Below are 27,173 nucleotides of genomic sequence, written 5' to 3' on the forward strand. Positions count from 1 at the left end.
AGCATTCAACCAGGCTGCCCAGGGAAGTGGCTGAATCATCCCTGGAGGTATTTAAAAGATGTGTAGATGTGGCACTTCAGGACATGGCTTAGTAGTGGCCTTGGCAGTGTTGGGTTTATGGTTGGACTCAATGATCTTCAGGATCTTTTCCAACCTAAATGATTCTATGATTCTATGACATTTTTTATTTGGCAGTCATCTGCCAAAAGTCTGAATTCTGCTGGGAATTATTCCTTTCTTCTGTTTTACAGAAGATCCCTGAAAGCAGTCAGCACTGACACTCAGCTGTTAAAATGTTATCCACATGGTAGGATGAACAGTGTTAACTGCTCAATGCCAGCACCCAGTAATGTGATGCATTATTGGAAATTATAACACACCACATTATATGAACTCTCAAACAGCCATGTAACAACATTAAATGGCTGTAATTAGTTCCAGCAGATCAGGGTATGGTGTACCACCTCAGTGTAATGACACGTATTTGTTCAGGCATTATTTTTTTGGACTAAAACTATCAGTTCATCATTTTAAAACTGATTACCCAATCTTCCAGGGCAGGTCTGCCAGCATGTGTAGTCTTGTCTGTACACTGAGTAAGAAAGCATTGAATAAGAATACTTGGTGATGGGGGGGGTGGTTAGGTGCTTTTTTGTTTTGTTTTTAATGGTAAACAAGTGTCAGCTGAATATTTTATTCAAGGAAAACAAAATCAGCTATCTCAGTTCACCAGTTCATTTCTGCTGTATACTCTGAAAAAAAATGTTGCTTTCTTTACAAAAATATATGTTACCTTCACTTATTTCAGTGGCATTCTCAATGGATTAGTAAAATACATTACTTTAAAATCAGAACTTGTTTCCTGAGGCTTACACTTGCCACCCCAACCCTCTGCAAAGAGGCAACGGTAGTGCCTGATTTGGCACAACAGAGCAGCTTAACATCAAAATGGAAAGGAAAGATGACAATTTGTTGAGCTGAGTCCTGTGTGCCTATACAGAGGCACTCTGGAAAGCTGTTGCCATGGGGAAAGGAACTGATGAACAACCACAAGATGCCATGTTTCCAAGGTGAAGCTCACAATGTGATCTCAGCTAAATCTACAGCTTCAGGGAGGTATTCACAGTAGTTGTGAAAGCAACAATTGCCACCAGATCCTAAATGACTAGCAAATTAATCAACGTAAGATATTTATGAGAGGCAGAAGCACGGTCTCTAACTTATCTGATTATTTTCAAGAGTATCTGCAGGGTTATGCTTCCTACATAAAAAGGAACAAACAGCAGAATACCGTTTCAGTTTCTGCATCCAAAAATGGGAAACTGCTTTCCAGGCAGAGCCTGAGGAGCTTATTTGTTCTCTTCCTGTTGTCACCCTAACAGTGACTCTCCCTTTTCTTGTGCATTCCTGGCCACCTTCTGCTGTGAACACACACTGCTTTTCATAACACCCATTCATACTGGCCAGCACCAACATAGGTGGCGCAGGCACCACCTCAGTAATGTGTTCTACATACCTGCAAACTGTTTAGCATCATACAGCTGTGCCATATAGTGCCAGAACTGTGCTAACAGTTTTGACTTTATGGGAAGTTATTCAGTTTAAATCTTACTGGCAAATACTCTTTAATAGCCTCTAGCAAGAGTTTAAGAAAGTAACCAATAAATATGTTTATGAGAGAATGGAATATCACTGAGCAGCAGAGCACGTGACACTAAGCTGCACTGGGATTTATAAAAGAGAAACCATTTAGGGTGTGATTTGTGTGGTTGGCTTAAACAGAAAAAAAAATGCAAATTCCGTTATGCAAAATATTCTTTCACATTGCAGTCAGCATAACTGGAAATACAGCTTGTGACAGAAGCCAGCATTGCCTCAGACTGCATCTGTCCTCTCCCAAGCTGCAGGCAAACCTTTTACTCTTAATTCTTGTTCCATTAGACTCCAATTGCACTAAAGTTCATCTGTTATACGTAAGATGTAAGTACTTATTTAACTCTTTGTAATTGATTTACTTACATCAAAGTAGCACCTGGACATTCCAGTGAAGACTTAAATCTCATTGTGCTTCTTACCATGCAAATACATTACAACAAATAGACCTTTAATCCCAAAATTTAGAACTGAAATAAGCAGGCTACATATAGAGTAGCAAGAGTAACAGCAGCAACAAAAAGAAACAATTTGGTCAAGGTGATACAGCAAAGATGTCTTGGTTGGTTTCTTGATTCAGCCTTACATATTGTTAGCAGCTTTCAGAAATTGAAAATACGATGCCCATTTGCACTTAATGACTGAAAATTGTCATACTCTCACAACATGAGTATCAGTCACACTGGTTATCAAAATAGCTTGGCAGGAAATAAAGCCTACAGAATAGCAAGGAGTGGTTTTTCCATTTATCTCCTTGCTTCAGATCCTCCAGCTGTAAAAGATAAGTTACTTGGAGAAAGGAAGGCTAAGCTATCCATTTCTGAAATCCATTAATCAGAAATAACATTTGCTCATAGCATGTTGTAAAATTCATGTGCTTCTCCACAGAACTGTGGTAAGAAAATCATAAAAGTAATGAACTTCATTCCCCGTTGTGTTTTTATTTATGTGAGCTCTGTGAAACAACATTCAGGAATGAACTAAATGTTGCTTTCAATGACACTTTGATGAAACCATTCAAGTGTGAAAGGTCTGCTTTCACTTTCTTACACCTCGGGTGGGTTCCTCCCTGTAGCACTACTCCCTTGGGGCCTTGTAATTCTCAGATTGAAACCCTTCATATTGTCATTGCAATCCAACATGGTCTTCCAAATAAGACTGACATCCTTGCTCTTTGATTTTCATAAGCTTATATCGCCATATTCTCATTTTATCTGAATGTGAGATTTTATCAGTGTTTTACGGATATTGCGTATGCTCTGCCTGTCCTTCCTAGTCATCTACTGTGCATAAAACTTCACCTTTCTCACTGTGAAATGACAGGATGCATCTATTAACACAGATACATACAACTCCTGTAGTGCTGATAAACCATTTTTAAGGGTCACTGTGTTTCACCATAGGAGGGGGCTGCATTTTAGCAGTAGATAAAACATAGCCATCACATATGCGTAATTCCTTAGACTTTCTCTAAGTATTAGCTATTTTTAAATAAATGTTAACAGCCTGTGCTCCTCCAAACATGTCAGCCATGTATATAAACTAAGAAATCCACATTCTTTCAACAGTTCATTCTTTCAAATAATCTCTTACACAGAGCACTTTAATCCTCCTGCAGAGCACCTCTTGCCCCTTACCTCATTCCCATTAGTATTTTTAGAAGTAAGAGATTTAAACCTAACCTCTAAAATGGAACATTGCATTTGGTGTAGGACAGATAAAACAAAACCAGTTGAAAATACAGCTGCTCAGATTCTTGCATATGCTAGGATGAAATCATTGTAGACACGCATTGGGCTCATCAGAAGGAAGCAAGCAATTCAGCTTCAAATGTTCCACTCAATTTTAAAATAACATTTGTAAAGTTCTGGGGTGCTGCTAGACTGCAACTACCAGCAGATAAGGGCAGCAGCGCTTTCAGAATACTTTTTTTCTCATGTCACAAGAGCCTCAAGATACATTTAGCATAAATTCTTGATATTTTGTTAGTATTATAAAGCATTTAAGCATTTTTCTAAAAATTTAAGATTTTTAGAATTTTAAAACTTTGCTTAGACTCATTTATATTCCTGAGGTGAAAAGAAAAAATAAATATGGCAGACCCATTTGCAGCAATGCTTACATAAGTATTTGTATTACAGAAGTGTCATTACAGGAAGTAAAGAGGAAATACAATAATAAGCACCCACAAGCGTTGAATGATTTAATGTAGAAAGTGAAAATACAAAGACATATATATTTTTCTGCAAATACTTCTCATCCTCTTTAGAACAAACTCCGATTTGTATCTGAACAATATTTCCAATGTAGTTCAAGTGTTTATATTAAAATAATTTTTTTAATATGTTCCCTGGTGCTTTTAGAAAAAAACTTTCTCTGTCACAGAGTTTAAGGCTTAAGGACAGCTAGAAAGCGTGGCAGCTGCTCAACATCTACTTGAGATGAATTGTAGACAGAGGTACTTTTATATGTGGAAATACACCCCTCCCTTTCCAAACCAGAAAAACAGGCAAGATGCCAGGAGCTGCAAGCTATTAGCATGTTTGTGAAGGGTGAATTCACCTGCCAAATCATGAACTTGAGGACTGCACAATCTTCCACACCCTGTCTTCCAGAAAACACTCTCAAACAGCTTCTGCCTGCAATGCAGTTTGGAAAGATTAGAAACTGTGACATTTCCATGCTCCTTCTCTGGACTTTCCCCACTAATGTTATTTGAGCCTGTTCTGTGTCCTGCATAATAATTCCCTATGCACATACAGACAGGCTTACCATGTAGCTACGCTACCCGCAGCCTCTCTTACCACAGATTGATAAGGTTCAGAAATACACTGACTTCAGTCTATGCAGAACTGATATAAGACCTGATCTGGATGAATCAGTTGATGAAAAACTAGGAAGTCAGACTTCCTGCTACCAATAATTGTTTAACCACAAAGTTTAGACTAATATTTCTATTTTATTTCTTATCTGTACTTCCTGGGCTTGGAACAGAATAGTTTCACTGCAAATGTAATCTGGCTGCTGAGAACACCCTTAAAATAATCTTTCCTAGATACAATTTGAGAGTGGACCACAAAATGTATAGCAGAAAGTAGCAGTTTTTCTTCTTTCTGACATTACATTACAAAGGTGAAGTACAGCACCATCCTCATCACCCTTAACAGTAAATCACTTCACTGTCAACATAACCTCAACACAGCTTCACTGGTTTCACAACACTGCTAAGCGCATGGGAAGTTTGTGCTTTCCAGCCTTGCAATAGTATTTGTTAATGTATTTAGAATATAAATCCTGTATGTTGTAGCAGAGGATCTGGAAGACAGATCACTGACACAGTGCTACCAAAAACACAGACTTAGTCTTTATAATGTAAAGCTTCTACAAGCTCCCATAGCATGCAAATTTGGCATTCTTTCAAACCAGGAGAAAAACTGCAGATAAAGTGTTTCACTTTTTTAACAGTTCTTATTATCTTAAAATTGAGCACTCTTTTGCTCTTCCTGTAAACTGGAGCAGTTGCTTGTTTACTAGATTGTAATTGTCAGACATGGTTAGCATGGTTTTCATGAATGCAGAGCTGTAAGAGGCAGCAGAGAAGACTTGTGAGTACTTCAGAATACACTGGCTCTCCAGACTACACGTTTGCTTTTATGGCATAGTCAAAGCAGCATGAGGTAAGATGATGAACAGTGGCAACTAAGAGATCTCTAGGATCATCAAGAAGTGCAACCACCAAAGAAACCCCTTATGAAACATATTATTCCAGTGGTATCTTGTTCCATTATAGCCCAAAAAAAGAAATCAGCATTCTTTGGAAATGTGCTGAATGTGAGGAAAAAGGATCATTCCTCCCCATCTGCTGGAAATACTCTAAAGTAAATAAGGATGCCAACTACTGGGCAGAAATACTGGAAGTAATTTTTTAAAATAACAAAAAAGCAGACACCAATGGAAGACCCTAGTCATCCTCCTAGGCTTAGCACTGGAAAAAAATTATGGTTTGGGAAACTAAATCTACAGATAGCTGCCAGATGGTTAGTGGAGAACACAAAGGGCTCTGCTTGACAATCAGGCTTAGCAAAATAACAGATGTCCCAAAAACCTGAAAATTTTACAGATTCTGAAAGGTCTGGAGACAGTATACAATCTGGCTAACAAATTCAAACCCTTCATTTAAACACATGCCAGACCTCACTTAAATGTTGATTATTGCCTAGGAGATATAGGCTGCTAGGAAAAGCCTTAAAAAGCTTGTATCTGAGAAGAATGGTGCAGGGTTTGACTCTGCTACTAGTATACCACAACCAACATTAGACTAAGATGATAAAACTATCAAATCTCATTCTTCTGCTACTAGTTACTGGGCTAGGAAGCATTTTTCATGCCAACATCAGACAACACAACATTTACTGTACCTACTGTAGTCACCTTAGGTCTTTAGATATTTACAAAAGTGGGAAAGTACCATCATTGGTAAGAATTCAAAGTGATCTATGAAATACAACACATTAATGGTAATAAGATAAATATGTTTCTTTTCACAGAAAAGTGAGCTGTTCAAATGTAATAGAAAACTGACAGAAACCCCAGAGGTTTTAGTGCAAGAAATACAGAAGACTGAAATGCTGAGATTTGGTGGGGGTTTAAACAATTTATTGCTTAAAGCAATATATTTTAAGCAATTTATAACATTCTTTGTATAAGGTGAATGATAAAAAATATTTTTCTTTTTCTTGCAGAAGCTAAAATTTATACACTACCCAAAACATGGTTGACAGAGCCGTAATGTATTCTGTATTCCTCTTGAAAGCGGATCTTATCAATGTATACAAATATCTTAAGGGTGAGTGTCAAGAGGATGGGGCCAGACTCTTTTCAGCAGTGCCAATTGACAGGACAAGGGGCAACAGGCGCAAACTGCAACACAGGAAGCTCCATCTGAATAGGAGAAAAAAATTCTTTACTTTGAGGGTGACCGAGCACTTGAACAGGCTACCCAGACAGGCTGTAGAGCTTTCTTCTCTGGAGAAATCAAAAACCTGCCTGGATGCAGTTCTGTGCAATCTGCTCCAGAGGGTTGAACTAGATGATCTCCAGAGGTCCCTTTTAATGCCAACCATTCTGTGATTCTGTATCTCTTCAATGATCTTATTAGTTGCCTTTTCCTCCTTTTTAACTTGAAAATTTGTGGCCCTTTTCAAACAACTAACTTTGCTGTTAGTATCTCCAGTTCTTTTTTTAGCACTAGGGTTTGACTCAAATAGGAAGTGGATTTGTTGTTTCCTTTCCTTTCAAGCTGCATGTATGTCAGTCAGTCAAGCAGTAAGCATCCTGTCCTTGTTTTCTTGTTTTTACATTTCACTTCACCATTATATTGGAGCTTTGTTTCATAAAGGAATTGACACTAGTACTGTCACCTATGCTTCAAGAAGCAAGATATGTTTCAAAAACCAACAGTAACAGAAAAGATATACACTGTAAAAAATGTACAGTTAAAGACTTAAAATGTATATGACCTCTGTTACCATGCCATTTCTTTAAATGACTTGTTAGATCTCACTTACTTACCTGGATAGCCTATTTTTTGAAAATTGAAGATGAAAACTGACCTTGTAAAAGACAATGGAAAAAATTTAAGTTCAAGTGAGATCAGAATTCCCTCTATTTCTTCTTTTATACACTAACATTTCCAAAGGAAACTTTTTCAGTCTACATTTGTACATGGTCAATTTTCACAAAACACTATTTGGGCATTAGATTTTTCATGCATACAACAGATGAAGTTCCCTTGCTATGAATTCTGTCTGCCAGAGGGATGTCCTTTTTTTGTCTGCATTTTAGACTCATTTGCAAAAAATTAAGTCTACAAAACTAGCACATATAGATCAACCTCATTTAACAGATACACTGAATTAACAGTATAGTCTCATATGGGATAAGAAGGTTGCTGCTTAAGTAAGGATTTCTCTTACTAGATAGAGGCTTTATATATCCTAGAATGCTTTTTCTTCTCAGTTAACAACATGGGGGGGAAAAAAAAAAAAGAGGACACTACTGGATCTTGGAATAACTTCACTTTTGTATAGCAGTATTTTATAAAGTTTCTGAATAGTTCAAGATGTTCTCACAATGACCCCATATGTCTGTGGGTAAATTTAAAATGTCTTGCTTGTTATAACCGCAAGTAAGTATTTTCTTCTTATTAATTTCCGAGCAGCGACCTGTCTTAAGAGCACAGTGACAGGTTTATTTTCACTCCTTCATTCGTCTGAGTTTCATTTGCCCTGAAGTTACTTTAGAAGGGGATACCAACCTCATTTTAAGTATGGGCTATAACCTCTAAAATCTTTTAACTAGTGTACTAAATCACGTTGTAAGTTAAAGATTAAATAAGATAAATCTTTTGACACTTCATATTCTTGAGTATGTTCCTGTAAATCACTACAAATTTACAGTACTTACTTAGGTCCCATATAAATAAGAGAGGTTAGCAGAGGTCAGCAGAATCCTGCGGAATATGACAATGGGAGTCCAGTCCAACTGTTACTGAACAGCAAATTCCTATTGTTTTAAATGAAATCAGAATCAGGATTAATATACATGCATACTCACGCTTAACTTTCAAACAGTGGCTGAAGATTTAATTCCTCAGAGAACAATTTTACCCTACAGGGTCAATAATAAAACATTGTTATCTTTTCTGGTCTAGAATTTTATCAGTAAGTTTCACTTCACAGTTCAGGAACCAAATCAGCTAGCCTTAATGTGATTAAAATCTAGCTACAATTTTTCGATATATTCATACCATCAACACAACTTCACATTACTACCAGTGAGAACACTGAAAATACACTGGTCATGTTGACTCTGACTAGTTTTGAGGGCAAAAACCAGTCCTAAGGTTATTACCAATAGAACTTTTTCATCTAAGAACCAGCATCCATGCTACAAAAAGGCATTAAAAAAGCCTAAATCATGGCCTAAAAATCTTCTACTTATATTTTTTTTTTTAATTTGCAGTAACTGTTGGAGTATTATGTTAGGTTACATTCCTTTTCTCAAGAAACAATTGATTAATGAGCAGGTAAAAAGCTGTTTCTTGATCTGGCTGGAAAAGTACCTTCTTACAGCACAGCACATACTCACAAATGATATTTAAAAAATTATGTCAGTTACCACTTTAGAGCTATCAGGCTTACAGTGTGTGAGCCAATAAGACTAATCTTGATCTGGATCCAGCTTTACATAATTAACTTCTTCCTGCCTGCAAAATCCCCCTGCAGAATCAGCTGGATATAATCTAAGGCTTCACATTATTAAACAATTGTTACATTCACCCCAGAGACGGCTGTTCAATCATGTGTAAAGGGGACTTCTTACACACAGAAATGAGACTGAACTTTCTGTCTTCAACCCAGACTTCCCTCCCTCCTCACCCCCCAGGCTGTGGACAAAGAATTAATGCTTAAAGAAGGAAAAAAACCCCTATGTGAACACCGAGAATAGTTTCCTCTCATCCCTCAGTTACAAGGGTCAGCAACTTGTCAAGGATTATATGTCAGATTGTATTTCTCTTTTCTAAGTCAGTGGTTGAATTTGCTGGAAGGAACTCAGCAGGAGCCAGGAACTGCTGCTTCCCAAGAGGCAAGATCCCATCGCCGTACAGTCAAAAGCTCATCTGTATGTGAGGTACTAGTTTCTGGCCACCACCAAGTCCTAACTCAGCTTGTTAATCACATCTTCCTTTCTTCTCTGTCTGTATCTGCTCCTAGGACTCCTGTCTGTGGCAAGGGTTACCATAGACACCAACCCATCTTACCAAATTTGCCTTGGATGACACTAAATAAAGCCAGATGCAAAAGCCAGGAGAAGGAAATGTAGTAAAGCAAGCAAAGAAAAATTTAAATTAAAAAAAGCTCTAAAGGAAGACAAAGCAGGAAATGGAAAGCCTGACACCTAAAACACTGCAGAAGAGTGGAGACACGGCAACTACCAGGTCATTCCTGAGGACACCGAATGAATATTCTAAGAAACCTTGAGCTACAAATAGCCTGCAAAGCAACTTTCAGACTGTAACTTACACAACATTTGAGGAGCCTTCCCAGGGGTGGGAGTGGTACAGAAAGGTACTACAAGCCAGCTTTTCACAAAATGAGATATGGAACACATCTTTACACTAAACATGTAATCGCTCCAAAGTAGACACGTGCTTACTGTGAATGTATTGCTGTACTTCCAGGTATTAATGGTCATCTGAGTCTCCATAAAGTATGCATATTCTCAGTGATACACAATTAAACTTGTAATAAGGTACACATAAATGTAACATTATAAAAAAACCCTAAAAAGACACATTGAATACATTCCAGTAACCCCTATAAATAGTATGCATTGGGACAGTACAGGGACTTAATAGCCCAATCTTCAGTGATAAGCTAATGATTACCATAGAATTGTAAAATAATTTAGAAAGAAAGCTCTGAAGGCACTGTGGTCCAACCCTCCTCTCAAACCTTGCAGTATCCACCATCGGCTCATGGGAGAACAGTGCACTCAACACGTCCAAAGATGAGACTACCCAACTTCACACTGAAGTTTTTCAAACATTTAATTTAAAAGAACCTGGACATACTTATGCTATTAAATGTTAACATGCATGTAATATACAGTATGAAGCTGCCGAAAGGAACCTACCAGGAGAATGTCTATGTAATCTGAGAAATTTTCATCAAATCCCATGTATTAAATGTAATTTTTAATTGTTCATTTTGATTCAAGCTTATCAGGCAATTAATGAGTGACTTAAGAATGTACAAGCATTTCTCAAATACATTCATTCATGTTGCTAAGGACTGTATATACAATTTCAGCATAGTGAAAATGTTAACACCTCTTGTTCAACAAACTGTTATTGGTGAACAAATTATTCTTTTAGTCAATATTGACTACCACAGACAGTCATATAATAAAGTTCAAGTTATACTTTATGAACAATAGCTTTGGAGCAAATACTAGCAAGCAGTTTCATAAAGGATCTGTTCAGAAAAGACACTGGAACCAAGAACAGGGACAGCCTAGGTGTTTCAGGATATATTGACGTGACTTGAACCTGATTCTGAGTACATACATATCTCCAAGAAGATTCTCACACCACTTAATTAACTATAGATAAAATACATTATAAAAAAATACTTAAACAAGAAATATATTTAAATATATGAACTTTATAAGCTGAATGACAAGTGGTCCCAATTCTAGAAAAAAGGAAAAGCAAAAGAAGGGGCAGGAAAGTGACAAAGAAAGAAGCAGACAATAATGTAAAGAATAAGGGAGCATTTGTCTGTGATCACAATAACAGTTTGGTTTGTATGTTCCATCTCTTACCACTAATGTTTGTCTGCTTTTTTCTTTAATCTCTTAGGATCCCTGAATCTAGGAGAAGGTCTGCATTTTTCCACACATTTATACACCACAAAGACAACAAGCTCCTAGTCCAGTCTGCGAAATTTGAGTGCTGCAACAAAACCATAAAGAAATTATAAAAACTACAAAATTATGTTCTTGGAAGTTAAAGCTCAATTACAGATATTCATACTAGAATTTCAAGTAACATTGACAATTTCTAAATTGGGGCTTTGGCTCTCAAAATAATGTTTCACAGCTCAGTGTAGGAGATGCCTTCTGGCTATGATTCATCTCTAGCTTATCTCCTAAAGCAAGCTTTTACTGCTTTGTGCATGACAGAAGAGTTTCAGTATCAAGAAACGGGAGTTAACTTTGCTATGCATTATGTATGACCACCACCATTTTTGTTTGCTAAATTCTCACCACAAAGCACTTAATACTGCAGGTGGTGAGATAAAAGGAAAAGGAACTCTGTGTAATGTCAGATTTTTGGCAGAATTTAGTTTGCTGTACAGCTGAGTGGTAGCATAAACATGACACACAAATACTCTTATCCAATTAACCTTCTCCCTAAGATAACGCTTAGAAGAAATTATTTTGATGGACTGATTCTGGACAAGTTGTAAATATAACAGCTATATTTAAGGTAATGCTAAAGGAAGCAAAGAAGAAAAGTTGGCAATGGAAGTGGAGAAGAAGAGCACAAGGAGATAAAAGGAAGATATATTAATAAATGGTAAAGAATAATGATAGAGGAAGGAGAAGAGAATATAGATCAGTGAGACCAGAAATGTAAAATGCAAAGTAGATCCTCAAAGGCATTGAAACATATGGGGCAAAGATCTTTACCTGTACATTTGTACCATATGTAAAGCTGCAGTACGAATTGGCTAATACAAATCATCTTTGTTTCTTATATTTTCTAGTGAATGCCTAAAGGTCATAGGTACCTAAATACATTGTTCAATCTAGATATAAATTATTTAAGACATGTAGCGGATGGAAGCTATACCACAGCCTAGTACTGATGAGATGTCCTTCTTCATGAGTCCCACCACCTTTACTTGTAGCAACAGGCTCCAGAATTTTGTGTTTTCTAACAGCTGAAGCAGAAAACTTGAAGCACAAAGCTGTCAAGACCCCTTTTCAAAGATGTGTGTCACTTTAAGGCAATTAACTATGTATCATTGTTGATAGCTCTGTTCCTGGAAATCAAGTGGTATCTCACTATATTGATTTCTGTCTAACAGTAGGTATAGCATGGAAAAATACAAGAAGGATTTGTCAGTAGTTTGCCTGTAGCAGATTTCCTCTCCGAAAGCTCCATGTACATTTCTTCAATAAGCCTCTACCATCCTATACTGAGAAGTCACAAGCTGTAGTACCAAAAAGCCAGTTTTCCACCATAAAAATGGCTTAAATTTATACACAGCATGATACAACAGGTCTTCAGAAGCTGAGTGTCACCCCGATGAGTGAACTCACCAGAACCAAATTCATGGTTGTTACAAGTCAAGCTGAACTATTTTATACTGCATACAAGTCCTTGTATTACAACCACCCTGCTGAGAACTTTCCATTATTAGACATGACCAGCAGTTATGAAACACTGCAAGCATAAAGTTGTCATTTGTTATTACAGCTTCCCTTTGTACAGAGGAATGTGCTAGCTGGTACCTCACTGTTTTAATTCCTGGCAATGTTTTTAACGTGTTGTTCTGTAGTCCTGCTTTCCCTATACAGGTTAAGAAGTACACCTTGCACTTAGAGGAAAAATAAAGAGGTTGTCAACAGCTCTTTGTGTTTAGTCATTGCCACTACCTAAGACCAGCTTTCACACAAGGCAAGTTTTAGCCTTAGTATGGAGAGCTCCACTGTGTGATGGAGCAGCCAACCACCGTGTGGAGCCCAGAGTCAGGCACCCCCTGCACCGTCCCTTCTACACTCTGCAGTTGAGGACCAAGAACATAGGCCCCACTTGAAATTCTATGCCTTGTAAGTGAATTATCATACAACCTGAAGAGGCATATCATTATTTTGTTCTGCACTAACTTGAACATTGTTACAGCCTGTTCAAAACACAAGGAAGGACTGAGTAACCATGGCCAGTCAGAATTTGCCTGGCAAGGACTGTTCCTTGGCTCATGGAAAAGACAGAAAGTGCCACTTACAGGTGTTTTTTAAGTAGTCAACATCAGAAAGGAATCCACACTTACATCTACATAACACAGGCTAGCTGTGAATACACATCCTATAAAAAAGGAGACTGAACCATGGCCTTGAGTTTTCAGAATGCTTTTTTCTGTTGCTAGTATCACTTCTGTCAGCCCACACTGAGGCTCAGCTTAGCTGTCCATCACACACGACCATATTTAGTTCAAATATTTTGTCCAAAGATTACCTTGGCAATGAAGGAGTGATGTACATTTTCTGGCATATTTGTTATTGGCCATACTGCTCATGAAAGTCTTTGTGGCTAAGCAGGAAAAACAATCCTACTCATTCTGAAGACATCTTGCTCTCCTTTTTATTTGTCTTCTGCTACTCCTAGTCTGGTCTTCCTGCCTGCTGCTTTCAGCATTTGTCCAACACATCTCCACTTTGGGCTATGTATGCAGAATCACTCAAAAATCTTTTTACCTGTAGCAGCTGTTTGTGGCATAAGTGACTGCAGCATGTCACAACAACTTCAGCACATCTTAGCTACCAGTCCGCATCAGCACTTCTTTGCAATGAACAGCAATTTCACTGTATTACTCATTCTCACAAGTATTTTCTATGTTTGATTAATTTCACCCTTTTCAAAATTTTTATTTTATCTGCACTGATGTTTTGTATTTGCTTTCTTTGATTTAGAAGCATTTTCATTTTCCTGCTCGCACTTTTGGACTTGTTCCTCCAGTGAAGGTCAGACCCCATTTTTTCTTATTGTCCTGCCCTGTATCATTTGGGAATAAAACACCATCTAGCAACACATTCCATCAGTTGAAGTTTCCAGCCTAGGTCTAAAATTATATTAGCTGTAAAATTTCCACCCCAGAAAAACAAGCATATTGCTAGGTTCCACACCACTCTGTCAGATGTGCTGTTATTTTTCAGTGGGCTATAACTAATCTTCTTTCTATTCCACATGCCCTGCTGCAGCTTCATGGTGTTGCCATTCCTCTTCCTGAGAATCACAACAAAAGAATTGGGTCAAGTCCTCTTCAACAACCCAAAGCTTCCCTGTCAAGCCTATCACATGTGGAGGAGTCAACTATGCCCATTTCTAACTTCTTCCAACGATCACAAGATTTTCCTGAATTGTTGAAGCCTGGTTACAGCTCTACAGAACCTACTGAATTTTGCAAGACCTTGTCCTCAGTCTCAGATTTTAGCAACCTTTTGGGTATAGTGACAATAAAGCATGAGGATAGCCTTTTTGCTATATGCATCATTCATTGCTTGCTGCAACAAGTGCCATCAAGTATCAAGTGGACTTGCTTTTGCCTACATTGTACATACTTGGTTGGTTGCAATAGTGGCTATCAAATGGCATTTGTAATGCTATTAAATTGTTTTCACCTGCTTGCACCAGAAAATGTCTACTGATGTAAGAACAGTAAGATTTTTGGCAACTAAATTGTTACTATCTTAATGATATTTTGTGCTGATACAGAAAAATTAAGTACAATTGCAAAGTTTTGTTCTTCTATGCAGCTTCAGCTATGTGGAAACAGTTTTACAGTGAGTATATAAATAGCATGTGAAATACAAGAGCTCTTGCTTATTTGCAGAGTTACAATACGTTTCATATGTAAGCAAGGCCTGAGATGGGGGATTGGTTTTGATGGGGGGGGGGCGGGGAGATGTGGGGGTGTGTCTGTATGTTGTTCTACAAGTTCTGGCAATAAACCAGGCATCGCTTCAGGCTATCAGATTTCGGAATGAGAATGTCACAAGAGGCTTTCTGTTGGCTGGGGGAAGCGGGGAGAGCTGACAGTCTACTCTTGGAATGTCTGCTTAACAGGACACAGAAGGTACACTAAAACAAGAGGAAAAAAATCTACTATTTGTGCAGTCCCCCTAGTTAGAGCCTGCTTCCACTTAACCTTTTGTTGCCAAACACCAATATTTTGGAGGGTACTGAAGGAGGGATATCTGTGCAGACTGAAAATCTACCAATTATACATGATTCTCAAACTGTAATACTAATCAACACAGGCACAAACACATCAACCATAATCTGAAGATAAAACAAAAGTGACAATTTGTAATGCTGAAGTACTTTTTCTCATAATGAAAAAACTGTGAAACTCACTCCCTAGATGTCAGCTTTCTTGATACATTAAGAAGGGTTTGAACACCAAAAACCCTGTAAGAGAAGATGGAAAGGGCTGGGTCTATTAAGTGCAGAGACCACCAGTGGAAGAAACAACACTACAAACATCTAAGGTTGCTTAGAAAGAGCATCAGCTGTGAGTAGGGACATAAAGTAATACATTTAATCTGAAGGTTAAATACCTATCAGAAACTTTTTAAGTATCGTCGATTTTGTCATGAGGAAATCTAAAAACTAAATGACCTCTGAAGTGTCTATCCAGTTCTACTCATACATAAAATATACAACATTCTCAGAATTAGTAACAGTATTTTTGTGGAGGGATACCAAGCTATCTTAGAAAGTAAACCGAACAATCAGACTGGTACTGAAAAGGTGAGAAAAATTTTATTTTCCATTACCTTTTTCCAAAGTTCTTGATCTTTTCTCACTAGCAGCTCATGCCAGCTACTGTTTGAAAAAGGGATATTGGACTAGATGCCCTATTTGTCCAGCCAATCTGCCTATTCCTCTAAATATGTAACTAAAAATAAAATAGAGCTCATATCCCACTTGAGCCCAAAGATAATCTAAAAGTAAATGGGTGAAAGCCTAAAGCGTATGGCAGGAAGCAACCGGACATGCATCAGTGATGTCTGGTACTTTCCTGACTAGAAGCCGCCTGTTTTGACACTCTTAGCAGCCCAAGTTTGTGGCTGTGGCACTGAAACTTGTTCCTTCTCACTCATTGACCGGAAAAAAATCGCCTGGAATGAAGAGGCCATCTTGGAACACCTGTATCCAATTTACAAAAGTAATTTTTCAGGGTTACTGAATGAAGAAATGCACAAGGACAAGATCCAGGCCGCACAGATGATTCCCTGGATCCAGATCACAGGAACAATCTAAATTAGACCATTTTCTAGCAACCCAGCCTTCCACAAACACCTTTTCTAGGGACTGTGCTCTCGATAACAGCTGTTTGCTAACACCACTGCTGTTGGTAACACGATTCCCCAACCAGCCGTGCTCCCAGGGGAGCCTCGCGAAAGGCTGGGCAGGCTGCTGGCTCCTCAGGCCTCCCCGAGCGGACAGCCGCGCCGCGCCGGCAGCTGAGGCCCGGACGCCTAAGGGCCGGGAGAAGCTTCCAGAGGCCTCGCTGGCGGCGGCCCGGGCAGGGGCCGGCTGGCCTCAGTTAGGGGTCCCACGGCTGCCGCCCACTACAGAGGGGAGGGCCGCAAGGGCGACGGAAGTGACTGCCCTCCCGCCCCCCCCCGGAAAGCAGGGCTCTCTCCAGCCCCTCGTCTGTTCTCACACACCCTGAAACACACCTTAAGGGAAAAACCCTGCGTGGAGCGTTTCTCCGAGGGGAGGCCGCCCCACGCGCCGCCGCGGGGGCCGCCGAGCAGATGGCGGCGGCAGGGCGGGGGGAGGGGGCACCCGCCTCCCCTCACAGGCCGCCACCGCCCTTCCCGCCCCCTGCGCGCGCCTCGCGCCCCGGATCCTGGCACCGGCCGGCGCGTTACGGGAAGCTCCGCCCCCCGCCCCCTTGCGGTGGCGTCACGGCCGCCGCGCGCCAGTGGCGGCGCGAGTCGAGGAGGGAAGGGAGCGGGGGGCGGGGGGACCGGGGAGGGGGAAGAGCGTGACCGTGAGCGGGGCCGCGCGTGCGGGACGGCGGCGCGATGGCGCGGCGCGGCGGAGCCGTTATCTAGGGGACGGCGGCGGGGTGCAGGCGCCGTGAGGTGGCGGCAGCGCCAGGTAAGGGCCGGGCGGCTCGTGCCGTGGGCAGTTTCCCCCCTCCGCTTCGTCCCCCTCGGCTTCCTCGCCGCCCCCGTGTGCCCCTCTCCCTGGGGAGCGTCCGCCGGCGGCGGCTGTGCCGCCCCGCGCTTCCCGTCCGGGCTGTAGCCGGGCTCGGCAGGCCGGGCCGTGCGCCGCGGGCGGGGACGCCGGGGCGGGCTGGTGGGCGCTCGGCCAGCGCCGGCCGGGAGACGGGGGAGGGCGGCAGCGCTGCGCCACTCGCTTCCCGAGCCGATTCCTCGCCCTCCCCACGGTGGCGGGGGCGTCCGGCCGCGGCCGTGAGCAGCGCTCCCCGAGCGGGGCTCGGCCTGGCAAGCTGCGAGGCGGGGCGGGTGCGGCCGCCCGCTCCCCGCAGCGGCGTCTCGCCTGCCCTCGGCGGGCGCTGGCGCTTAAAATGTAATATGGCCTCGGCCGCTGCCGGGCCGCCCGGGGCCTCCGCGGCGTGGGGGCCGGGGGGGCCGTCGAGCCTCTTTTCTGGCCGGCGCGCATAATGCCAGCTGCGGGGTGCCCCGGCCGCAGCCCGGCCGCTGGCTTGGTGCGGGTTTTACTAAGCTGCTGGCGTGGCGCGGAGGGCAAGGCTGAAGATTATCCAGGTTTTTCTCCAATGTGGTGGTGGTTGATGCCGACATGGAGGTGCTGCGACCCTCGCTGGACTCGTGCCTTTCGGGTTTTTTCGGCTGCCTGATAAGCTTGGCCATAGTACCCGCAGGCGTTTTCTTGTTGAAAAGCTGGCGGTTTGTTGCCTTCACCACAAGTGGTCTGTGCTCGTCGTCTGTAGACGAGAAGGTAGAAAACTGCTAGCCTTGAAAGAAAGGCAGGCTTTGTTTTACACCTGGCCCCGGTGCCGGTGGGGGCTGGGGGGAGGGGTGCGGTAGCAGCCTGGGTCGCCTGCGGGCTTCGGTGTGCTCCTGGGCGCCGCTCATCCTTGCCCTGGGCCTCGGATGCTCTGCCTAAAGAAATACGGTGTCGTTATTTTCATCTTGCAGATGATGAGCCGAGGCACAAAGGAAAGCGGCCTGCCAAGTGTGCTGGCAGCGGGGAGGAGGATAAATCCCAGTCTCGGTTTTCAGCCTTGTTTTAGGCTTAGGTGGTTGCCAGCTGGTGGCTGCTCATTACTTCTGAGGCATTTCTGAAGGAGAAACCCGATAATTGAATTATGTGGGGTTATCATCTTGTCATTAGTGATCTGTCCTGTTACTGAGAAGCGGGGGTGGGGCGGGAAAGGGGGGCCGCAACCTGAAGAGGTCAGATACTTTGGGAGTTACGGGCTTTTTTCTTTCACCTTCTTTTCCTTTATAGAACTTTTATAAATTTTGTACTTCTTAACTACTACTACTTCAAAGGGTATATAAAAGGTATGTGTTGGAAGTACATAACTTCTGAACTCAACAAACTCTTAATCTGTATGTTGGTGTATTGCAATAAGAAAGTAGGAGCAGATAATGAAATTTCGGTATTACTTTCTAGAATTGGAATATTAAAAATTAATATTTGGGTCTTGGTCACATTTCTAGACATGTAAATTTTTAAAGTAAAGCTTATAGATATATATATGGGGGGTCAGGGAAGATACACACAGATCTATAACTATGTATGCAAAAGGGAGATAGGCTGTCTCTGATGGTTCTTCTCTGAAGAATTAGCACTATCACAGTTGTATGAAAATAAATAAACCTCTTGGCCAATTTTTTTTAGAATAATTAGTTTAGACAACTCTTACTAATGTAGGAGAGAGCCAGCGCGGGTGATTGTTAGTCTTGAAGGTTTGACTTCAAGGTGAGAACATTTATACAAAATAAGACATTATTTTATATAAATTTATTTGGCTTTTGGACTAAAGCTACTTGCTAGCTGCACACACAAAAAAATTAATCTGAATTATTTCAGAGAAAATTTTCTACAGTTTAAGAAGGTATTGAAAAGAACAATCTGTGCCCCTTTGTTTGAGAGTTTCATTATGAGTCTATACTAAAACCCCAGAGGTAGGAAGAAACCTCCTTCTAGAGGCAGACAGATGACTAATATGGATAAATTACTTGCCTTTTTGGTGAAAGGGTTAGAAATATCATTTGGGTATAGGTATTTTAAATATGAAAATCGGTTTCAGAATGTTCTGTGCATAGAATGTTACATAAGATTTTCAAGTGATTATCTTAGAGGTGTTTGGGGTTTTTTCAGTCTCATAAATATTTCAAAGAAGAAAGTAAGCTTGGAGGAAGGAAGGAAGCTTGCGGATGAAGTACTCCTAATTATAAAGCAGTCACGGCTTGAGTAATCAAAATTCCTTGAGGATAGCTACAGCTTTTACATGGGCTTTAAGTACTACCTGGCTTGTTATAAAACCTCAGGTGGTAGCTGCTGTGTGCACTATCACTTGCTCCATCTGCCTAATCTATGTGGATTCTTAGTGAGAGATTACCACCTGAAGCTGTAAGCTTAGGTCTTAATTTTTTTTGAAGAATCTCTGAAAATCCATTTACCAGTAACCTTTGGGCTTTCATGATTGATGGGATGATGAGTCCTAACAGACTTAACACCTTCCTGTGGTGGTTGTGGTGTTATCTGTACTTCCTGACTTGGAAGCTGGCTTTGCTGGCAAGAATGTTATTTTGGCTATAGTCTTTTAAACTGGAATTGTCATTTGTAGGTCACTTGGACAGTGTCACCTCTCTGAAGTGGGGAAGTGATAAGTCATCTTATGGCATATATCTGTATTCATTTGGGAGTAATTTTCATGATTTTTGAAATAAGATCAGTTTGTAAGATTTTTCTCTTGCTCAGAATAAGGAGTGATACCTGTTTTGCATGAATGCCTGACATTTCTTCAAAAACTGTTATTCACAGGTTAGTCAGAAAACTCCTTGGTGGTGTTTGTGCATATAAAGCTTGACTTCAGGGTGGTTGTTGGCTTTTCACAGGATACTGCCTGAAGCATCAGGTTAAGGTTCAGACATAAAGGCTTAGTGCTTTCCTTTCAAAATGATAGCAGGATGTGAAAAATATGATTTAGGGATTAAATGGGGTGATCTTGTGGCACGAGTTTCATGTCTGTCGTTACTGAAGTAATCACAGCATTTTAAAAGGGTTTTTTTCCTCTTTAAAATAACTTCTGTGAGTTAAGGGCTGTCACCAGCCACAGGTCTAAACTAACCATGTTGGTTTTACTGTTTAGTATTTTGATGGACTTTGGTACTTTGCCACTTTTGCAAACCTAACTGTGAAAATAACCTGACAAACTTCTAACACGAGTTTCTTTCTCTATCTACCATTCCTTTTCACTTAGTGGTCTACAACAACTACATAATATAGATAAAGTATTGATTTGTCTTTTTTTAAAAAAAAGAAGCTGAACTGACTAGCTGCTTCAATATTAGTTCATTCAGCATAAGGTTAAACCTTCACCTTAGATTCCCAGTACACTACACCAGTTTGTAAAACAGAAGACTTTGGGCTCTGCTGCATAGTTGCTGAAACTATTGAGTTCTCCGTTGTCCAGACTTGCAGAGAAGTCAGACTTAAACTGTTCACCATTAACTACTTTGTGTTTAACAGCATTTCTTTTGAATGATGGCACTATGTTTTAAAGTTTTGATACAGCTTATCTGCAGAGTTTCTGCACCATCTACACTTGAGCATTTTTTTATGCTTGATTAGAAAACACTAGTTTCCATAGGAGTATCTTCATTACTAATCTAAGTACAGCTCCTTGTTTTGCTAGTTATAAACCCCACCATATTTTTTTTATTTTTTATTTTTTCCAGATTTCATCTAGGCAGGACAGATGGAATTGCATAGTGTAACTCTGGTTCTTTCCCCTAGAACTAAATTTCAATTTAGAATCAATCTTTTAAAAGCCAGAGAGACCGATGTTTTTAAAATAGCATGCATTAGAAGGGAATTGCAATAGCCCTTTTGTGGATTTGGAGGTGTGTAGTTTCAATCTTCTTTGAATTCAATCAAACTGTATTGATTGGAGGGGTGTTGTAAATATATCACAGGAGCCTAAAAGCAGATAGGTGCTGAAATCTAGTGTGGTTTTGACACTGTAGTTAACAACTGCTTGTTTGCTGTACTTTGGGTGGGTGGGCTTTCCACTTAAGTTTCCATGCAGGTGGTAGAGCATAGGTCTCAGTTCTCCTGCCTTTCAGGAGCAGAGTGTGGTGGAATAAGTACTATAAACTGTGGAGGATTTCTTTGCTCCCTTGAAACAGATACTAAACTTCTCAAAGTGCACAGTAGTAGGCATTTGGACTGCAGCTTCCCATCTGTAAATGAATCTTGCTCAGGACAACTAAAACGTTGTCTTCTAGGTCTGGAAGGCAGTTGAAGGTAGAAATGTCATTTATTTTAAAAGATGAAGTTGTTTGATTTCTTACAAGAATACGCTATACTTTAGAGCAAAATATGTGATAATTCTATACTATTGTTTACTTTTGAGTTGGTTATTTCTTTTGAACTGTTAGCTTTTGTGTTTCTTCAGGTGCTTCACAGTATTTTCTTTTATTAACCCATGCCATACTTAATGATTTAATACGATTTTAACACCAGCAGTTCTTGAATAGTTTTGTGGAAACATTGTTACGCCTGAGGTAAACTATTACCAAGCAGAAAACCAGTGACTTTGTAGTGAAGTATTGCATAGTTGACACTGCCATTATTCAAATATAGCACCAATCGTGACACCAAATGGGAGAGAAAAGCTATGTTGAACACTCTTTAAAAAAAAAAAAACAAAAACACACAAACCAACAACAAACACTTCTTGCGTTTTTGCATCTGCTTCACTCTCTCCTTTTCCATGTGGAAGCCAGTTCTGCTGTTGTTTTGCAGCTTTTGGCAGTTAGCAGGGAGGTGGAGCTGCTGCTTCTTTCCTACCTAGCCTGTAGTTGCCGGCAGAGTTCTTATGAGTTTCAGATCTGTGACTCAAAATTGTTAAATACCTTTCAATTAGTCTTGCTCAAAATAACAAATCATAAGGTCTACCCTTAAGAACACAACAAGCTTTAGATAGCAAGCAGTATTTCTGATAAATATTAAGAGTAAATCAAGAAACTAAAATAGATTCCTGTGTGCTGGTTTTAGTCACTTTCTGAAGACCTAAATCAAAAGAGAATACTTTTGACTTTGGTTGTGTTCACCATGTGAATTTATTAAAATTTGTGAAACCAATTGGGATTTTAAAATGCAGAAAGACATGGGTGGGTAGAAACCTTATTTTTCAGATACTGGAAAACTTTACATCCATAAAAAGCAAAAATTAATTGGTTCAGTTCTCTTACTGTACACTTGTAATAAGTGCAGTACATACTTGGCTATTTAAAACTGTATAATAGCTTTCATATCCAGCCCAATGAGAGTACTTTTAGTAGCTTTTTTAGTCTCAACTCTGTACAGTTGCAATCTGATTATAAATGTATTGTTATATAGTTAAAAAAAACAGCTTTAGTGACAAATATAAGTGCTTGTTAACACAATTGCCAAGTCTTCTAATCGGCAATATTTTTAGTATAAAAATTATATGTAGGAAATCTTGGTGGGCTCTGAGAAATAAACTCAAAGTGTAGATGCAAGTAAAGATACTGCTGAGTGATTCTGATACCTGTTATTTTGGTCCTAACTGAAACACAGCTATGTTGGCGAGCCCTACAAAGACTGCTGTAAAGGCTTGAGATTAGCTTTTGTTTAATTGTTGGCTTCTAATTATTGTGAGTATAGATTTTTCTTTACATTATACTATTTACTTTGATTTGTTAAATGTGCTGATGCCTAAGGAATGAGGTTCTGTATCTTGGTATTGGTAACACTAGTACTTAAATGCCTTGTCTAGTTTTATTGATCTATATGAAGTGCCTTGAGTCTTTCTGTTACTATAAACTACATGCAGTTAAAGCAAAGGAGTATTTCTTGTTATAAATTGCAGTTCCTTGTCGTTCTGATAATAGAAATATAGATTTTAAATGTTCCTTTCTAGGGAATACTGTGGAATTCCTTTAGACTTAGCAAGTTGCCTTTTACAGTTGCTTTTTATATAAAGTTGCCTTTTTCAGGTCAGTAAAAACACTTCAGAAGCAAGGCTGCTATAGGCAGTCTCATCTCAAATCTTAGTAAACCTAGAAATGCCATGGTTAGTTTCTAGCTGTAAGAACAGTATGGTCTGCTTCTAGAGATCAGGTTGTGGACTTTATCCCGTATTTGACTAGGCAAATTACCTATTCCTGTAAAGATGCATATATGTAACTAAAAATAGTTTAGCTCCTATGCTTAGTAGAGAATGTTCACTTGCTTTTAGTAACTTAGGGCTGCTTTGTAACCGCAAGTGGAGAATCCAGGAGAGACTTTGTGGCTTCAAAACTGGAGTGCAAGGTAGTCTGTGAATGCTTCAGTTTCTTGAAACTGTTTTGTAGAATTATCAAAACAGAACAAGTGAACTTTGCTGCAATACAGAATAAAAGAACATCACATGATGATAAACATCCCAAATTTTGAGGAATTACAAACTCCCTTGTAAGGTCTTAAGATTTAATTTATGTTTTTTCTATAGTAGTCAACATCTCTTGATGTGGAAGTCTTGTGCTTTGTAATTCTTAAACATGTTTTGAGTCACTCTTGTGAATGAGACACCTGGTTTTGTGCAGAGTTGTTCTGAACCTTGTATTCAGCATATTTATGTTCTGCTTGAATGCTAGATAAGTGTGGTAACCATAATCAAATTCATAAGGTTCTGTTCTATAACCTGAACCTCCGTGTTATGCTCTTTATTCTAATTGAGCTTCCTACAGAAGTACTAGTAGTTTGTTTCCATAAACACAAAAACCTTAAGCTGATGCCTTTCTTAAATTTGTAACTACGAAGGCTTTAAAGTGCATCAGTTGTCTTAAGCAGACATTGGATTTTGTTACAACACTGAGTAAAATGGAAGCAGCGTGCCTATTCTTGCTCTAGCGTGGGAAGATATGAACTCCTTCAGGAAACTAAATGTGGGTACCTGAGAAATTGTCACTGACCAAATACAAATTGAATTTGAGAGTGATCTAAAATGAAAAGTAATAGTTTAAATTTTTCTAAAATGTTTTTCTGTTACAGGAATTCTGTGCAGCATGTTTTCTGAGTGGAAGTGGGTAGCCCATGGCTTATATCTGCTTTTGAATTTTTGTTCTCTTGAAGGTAAGACTTCTATGTCTCAAACGCAAGAAATTTGTAGAGCTTCTTTTGCTGGATGCTTGAAGCGCACACTTGCTTTTTGTCTAGATACTTGTGGGGTAGGGGCTGAAAGCAAGGTATATTGGTATAGAGAGACCTAGCCTATGTTCTTGATACTATGGTAAAATAATGCATATTAAACTCATACTCACTTCTGCTTCTATCCCTTGCTCATCTCTGTACAGAGAATAGTGAAGAGTGACTTTGGTCAGTGAGAGATGGCTTTGATTCCACTGACATCACTGGAGCTGGTGACTGTAGCAAACTCAAGTTTAATTTCACATATGCCAAATGGTATCTAAATAAAATCATGTCTTGGTCAGACTAAACACTGTTAAAGCAATAAATTAGCAGTGAATTAGTGCAGTAGGTTCCGTGATCAAGTTAAAGCTGTGGTCCACTGCTATTGTGTAGCAAATCATTCTCAAGATGTTTAGTATAGCTGTTGATTCAAAGCAGTATTTCAGTCATCTATTTAATCTTTAAAATTGAGGTTTTTTATGCACCTCTATTGCAACAGTCACAATTTTATTATTGTATTGAAGTTCCTTTGTAAAGACAGTATTATCAAATGTGCAGAGTTCACTATAATTCCCAAATATGCTTGTAGTACACATACTGAAGCTTTTGAAATGGACAGTTCAAGTATTTAACTGTTTACATGCCATTTTTCTAGAAGTAGTGCACACAATCCCTATTTTTGTTCTCCACTTTCTCAAGAGAAAATACCTTTTTAACTGCAAGGGTAACCTCAAGTATATTACCTTCCTTCTTCAAAACATACTAAATGTTCAATCCTTGATTGTCTTCACTCTCTGTAAAGCCCCCTGTTTATTAGCAGAACTTTTCTTGTTTGGTAAATTGCTTTTGTAAAGTCTAGAGAACACTACACTGGTTTTGTCCCTTAAATCTGCTTGGTGTCCACTGATTTTCATTTTTTATAACTGCATTTCAGTTATAATACATTTGTGCATTTCAGTTTTATAACTGTCAAGTAACCACTTCATTTCTTGCTTGGACACATATACACTAGTGTTGTATCAGTAATATTGATTATGCAGTGCTCTGTAGTTTTTAATAAAGATGCAATTCTTTTTAGTTTCAGGTGGACTTGTACAGTCATGTGGTCACATCATCCCAGAGTCTCCCGTATTGGCACTTGGCTCCAACTTCACAGCATTGTGCATTCTGAATGAAAGTTGTCTTGACTTTGGCAATATCTATGCTAATCAAATTATATGGAAAATTAAAAATAGAGTGGTACCTAAAGAACAGTATCGTGAAATAAACAGAACAGTTTCCAGTGTCACATTTAATGACACTTCTTCACTAGCTACTCCTCTGACATGCAACATTTTAGCAGATGGACAGATTGAGCAAAACATTTATGGAATTACAGTTACAGTAGGCTGTAAGTACCATTTCTCTTGCCTTTTATTGTGGTCTTAAGAAAACTGCTTTTGAGAAACAGGGAAGAGAATGCAAGCAATAGGAAGTGCCTATATCTTGAGACACTTATTTCCATTCCCTCAGTTCCTGGATAATTGTATAAAACAATTCTAAAATTATGTGCCATCAAAACTTGTAAATATGCACAGAATAGGGTTTTCTAAAAAATATAAAATACTGTGGAGTATTTTAGTGTTGAAATAAGAATAAAACAGAACAAAAGAAAAATGTTGAAGCAGAAAGATTTAAATTACAGAATTTAACTGAAATAGATCCTAGGAAAATTAACTTTTCCGTATTTGCTTCAGTTTCAGTGTTTAAGGAAGTACAGTGAGGTCGTGTGTCCTGCTTTCGTAGTCACACTATGACATTCATATTTTCTTTATTAATGGACTGAGAAATACTTAGTCCATCTGTATCACTGAAACTGACCTTAACTGCCTTAAGGATGGAATTATTTGGATTAGTCTACCTCTATACATAAGAAAATACTCTTAACTTATTATAAATTTTCTTTGTTCAGGCGTGGTAGCGCTTGCATAGTTATAAGCAAGGGCTCTTTGAGACAAGACTGAGGTATTGGGAAGGTAATATTAATATACTACTTAAATAGTTGGTGGACCTTTAAGTGTCCTTAGTATCCGGGTATGAATGGCTGATGAATTATGTTGCCTCCTAGTGCTGGCAAAAGGTATTGCCTTGAGTTCACAATTTAATGTGGTGCTAGTATGAGTTACACAATGCTTTCACAGAAAAAGTGTTTTGCATTTCAACCTCTGAGGAATAAGTGTCTTAACAGAAGATGTGACAGGAAAAATACATGGAAAGGTGAGGACAGATGCAATATGCTGAGATGATAAACTGAATGAAAGTACAGGTAGCATTCTACAGTTACAATTCATATGTGCATCTTGAGATACATTTGTATTTAAAGACAATGTATTTTCATACTGTCAGTTAAAGAAATTCTGTAAACTGAGAATAACAGGTTTGAGAAGAACAGAACCATTCAGGAGAAAGACTACAAGGTTCATAAGGTAGTTCTGTTGAATATAGCATTCTGCTTGAAAGGAAATAAGATTCTGCAAACACATTATATTCTTGTAAACAGTGGTATTCTAAAAGCTAGAAACTAACTCTTTGTATGCTATGATTTGAATTTAAGAAGGGGAAAAAAAAACAGTTCAGCTGATAGTTCACTCTGAACACTCCTACACACAACTAAACTGCATTGATGAAAATGCCTTATGTTTCTTATAACTGTTCACAGCTAAAGCATTCTTCTTCCATAGCTCAAGTCAGGGAGAACAGACCTATCACAGTTGCTTTAGAGCTGAGGTTATTGGCAAAGTTAGCATATGCCAAT

At 39.4% G+C, this 27,173-nt stretch overlaps 1 protein-coding gene across 2 annotated transcripts in view; it reads left to right on the top strand.

The window, feature by feature from the left end:
• Positions 1-16,999: 16,999 nt before the first annotated feature.
• IL6ST (interleukin 6 cytokine family signal transducer) overlaps positions 17,000-27,173 on the top strand; it is a 32,473-nt gene continuing 22,299 nt past the window's right edge. For both annotated transcript variants that reach the window (XM_040579796.1, XM_040579797.1), the window contains exons 1-3: positions 17,000-17,119; positions 24,242-24,322; positions 25,458-25,769. In XM_040579796.1, coding sequence (XP_040435730.1) covers positions 24,256-24,322; positions 25,458-25,769 — 379 coding nt within the window. In that variant the 5' untranslated portion in view covers positions 17,000-17,119; positions 24,242-24,255. The remainder of the gene's footprint in view (positions 17,120-24,241; positions 24,323-25,457; positions 25,770-27,173) is intronic.

This window comes from Falco naumanni, chromosome Z (genome assembly GCF_017639655.2).
Source record: "Falco naumanni isolate bFalNau1 chromosome Z, bFalNau1.pat, whole genome shotgun sequence".
Taxonomy (NCBI): domain Eukaryota; kingdom Metazoa; phylum Chordata; class Aves; order Falconiformes; family Falconidae; genus Falco; species Falco naumanni.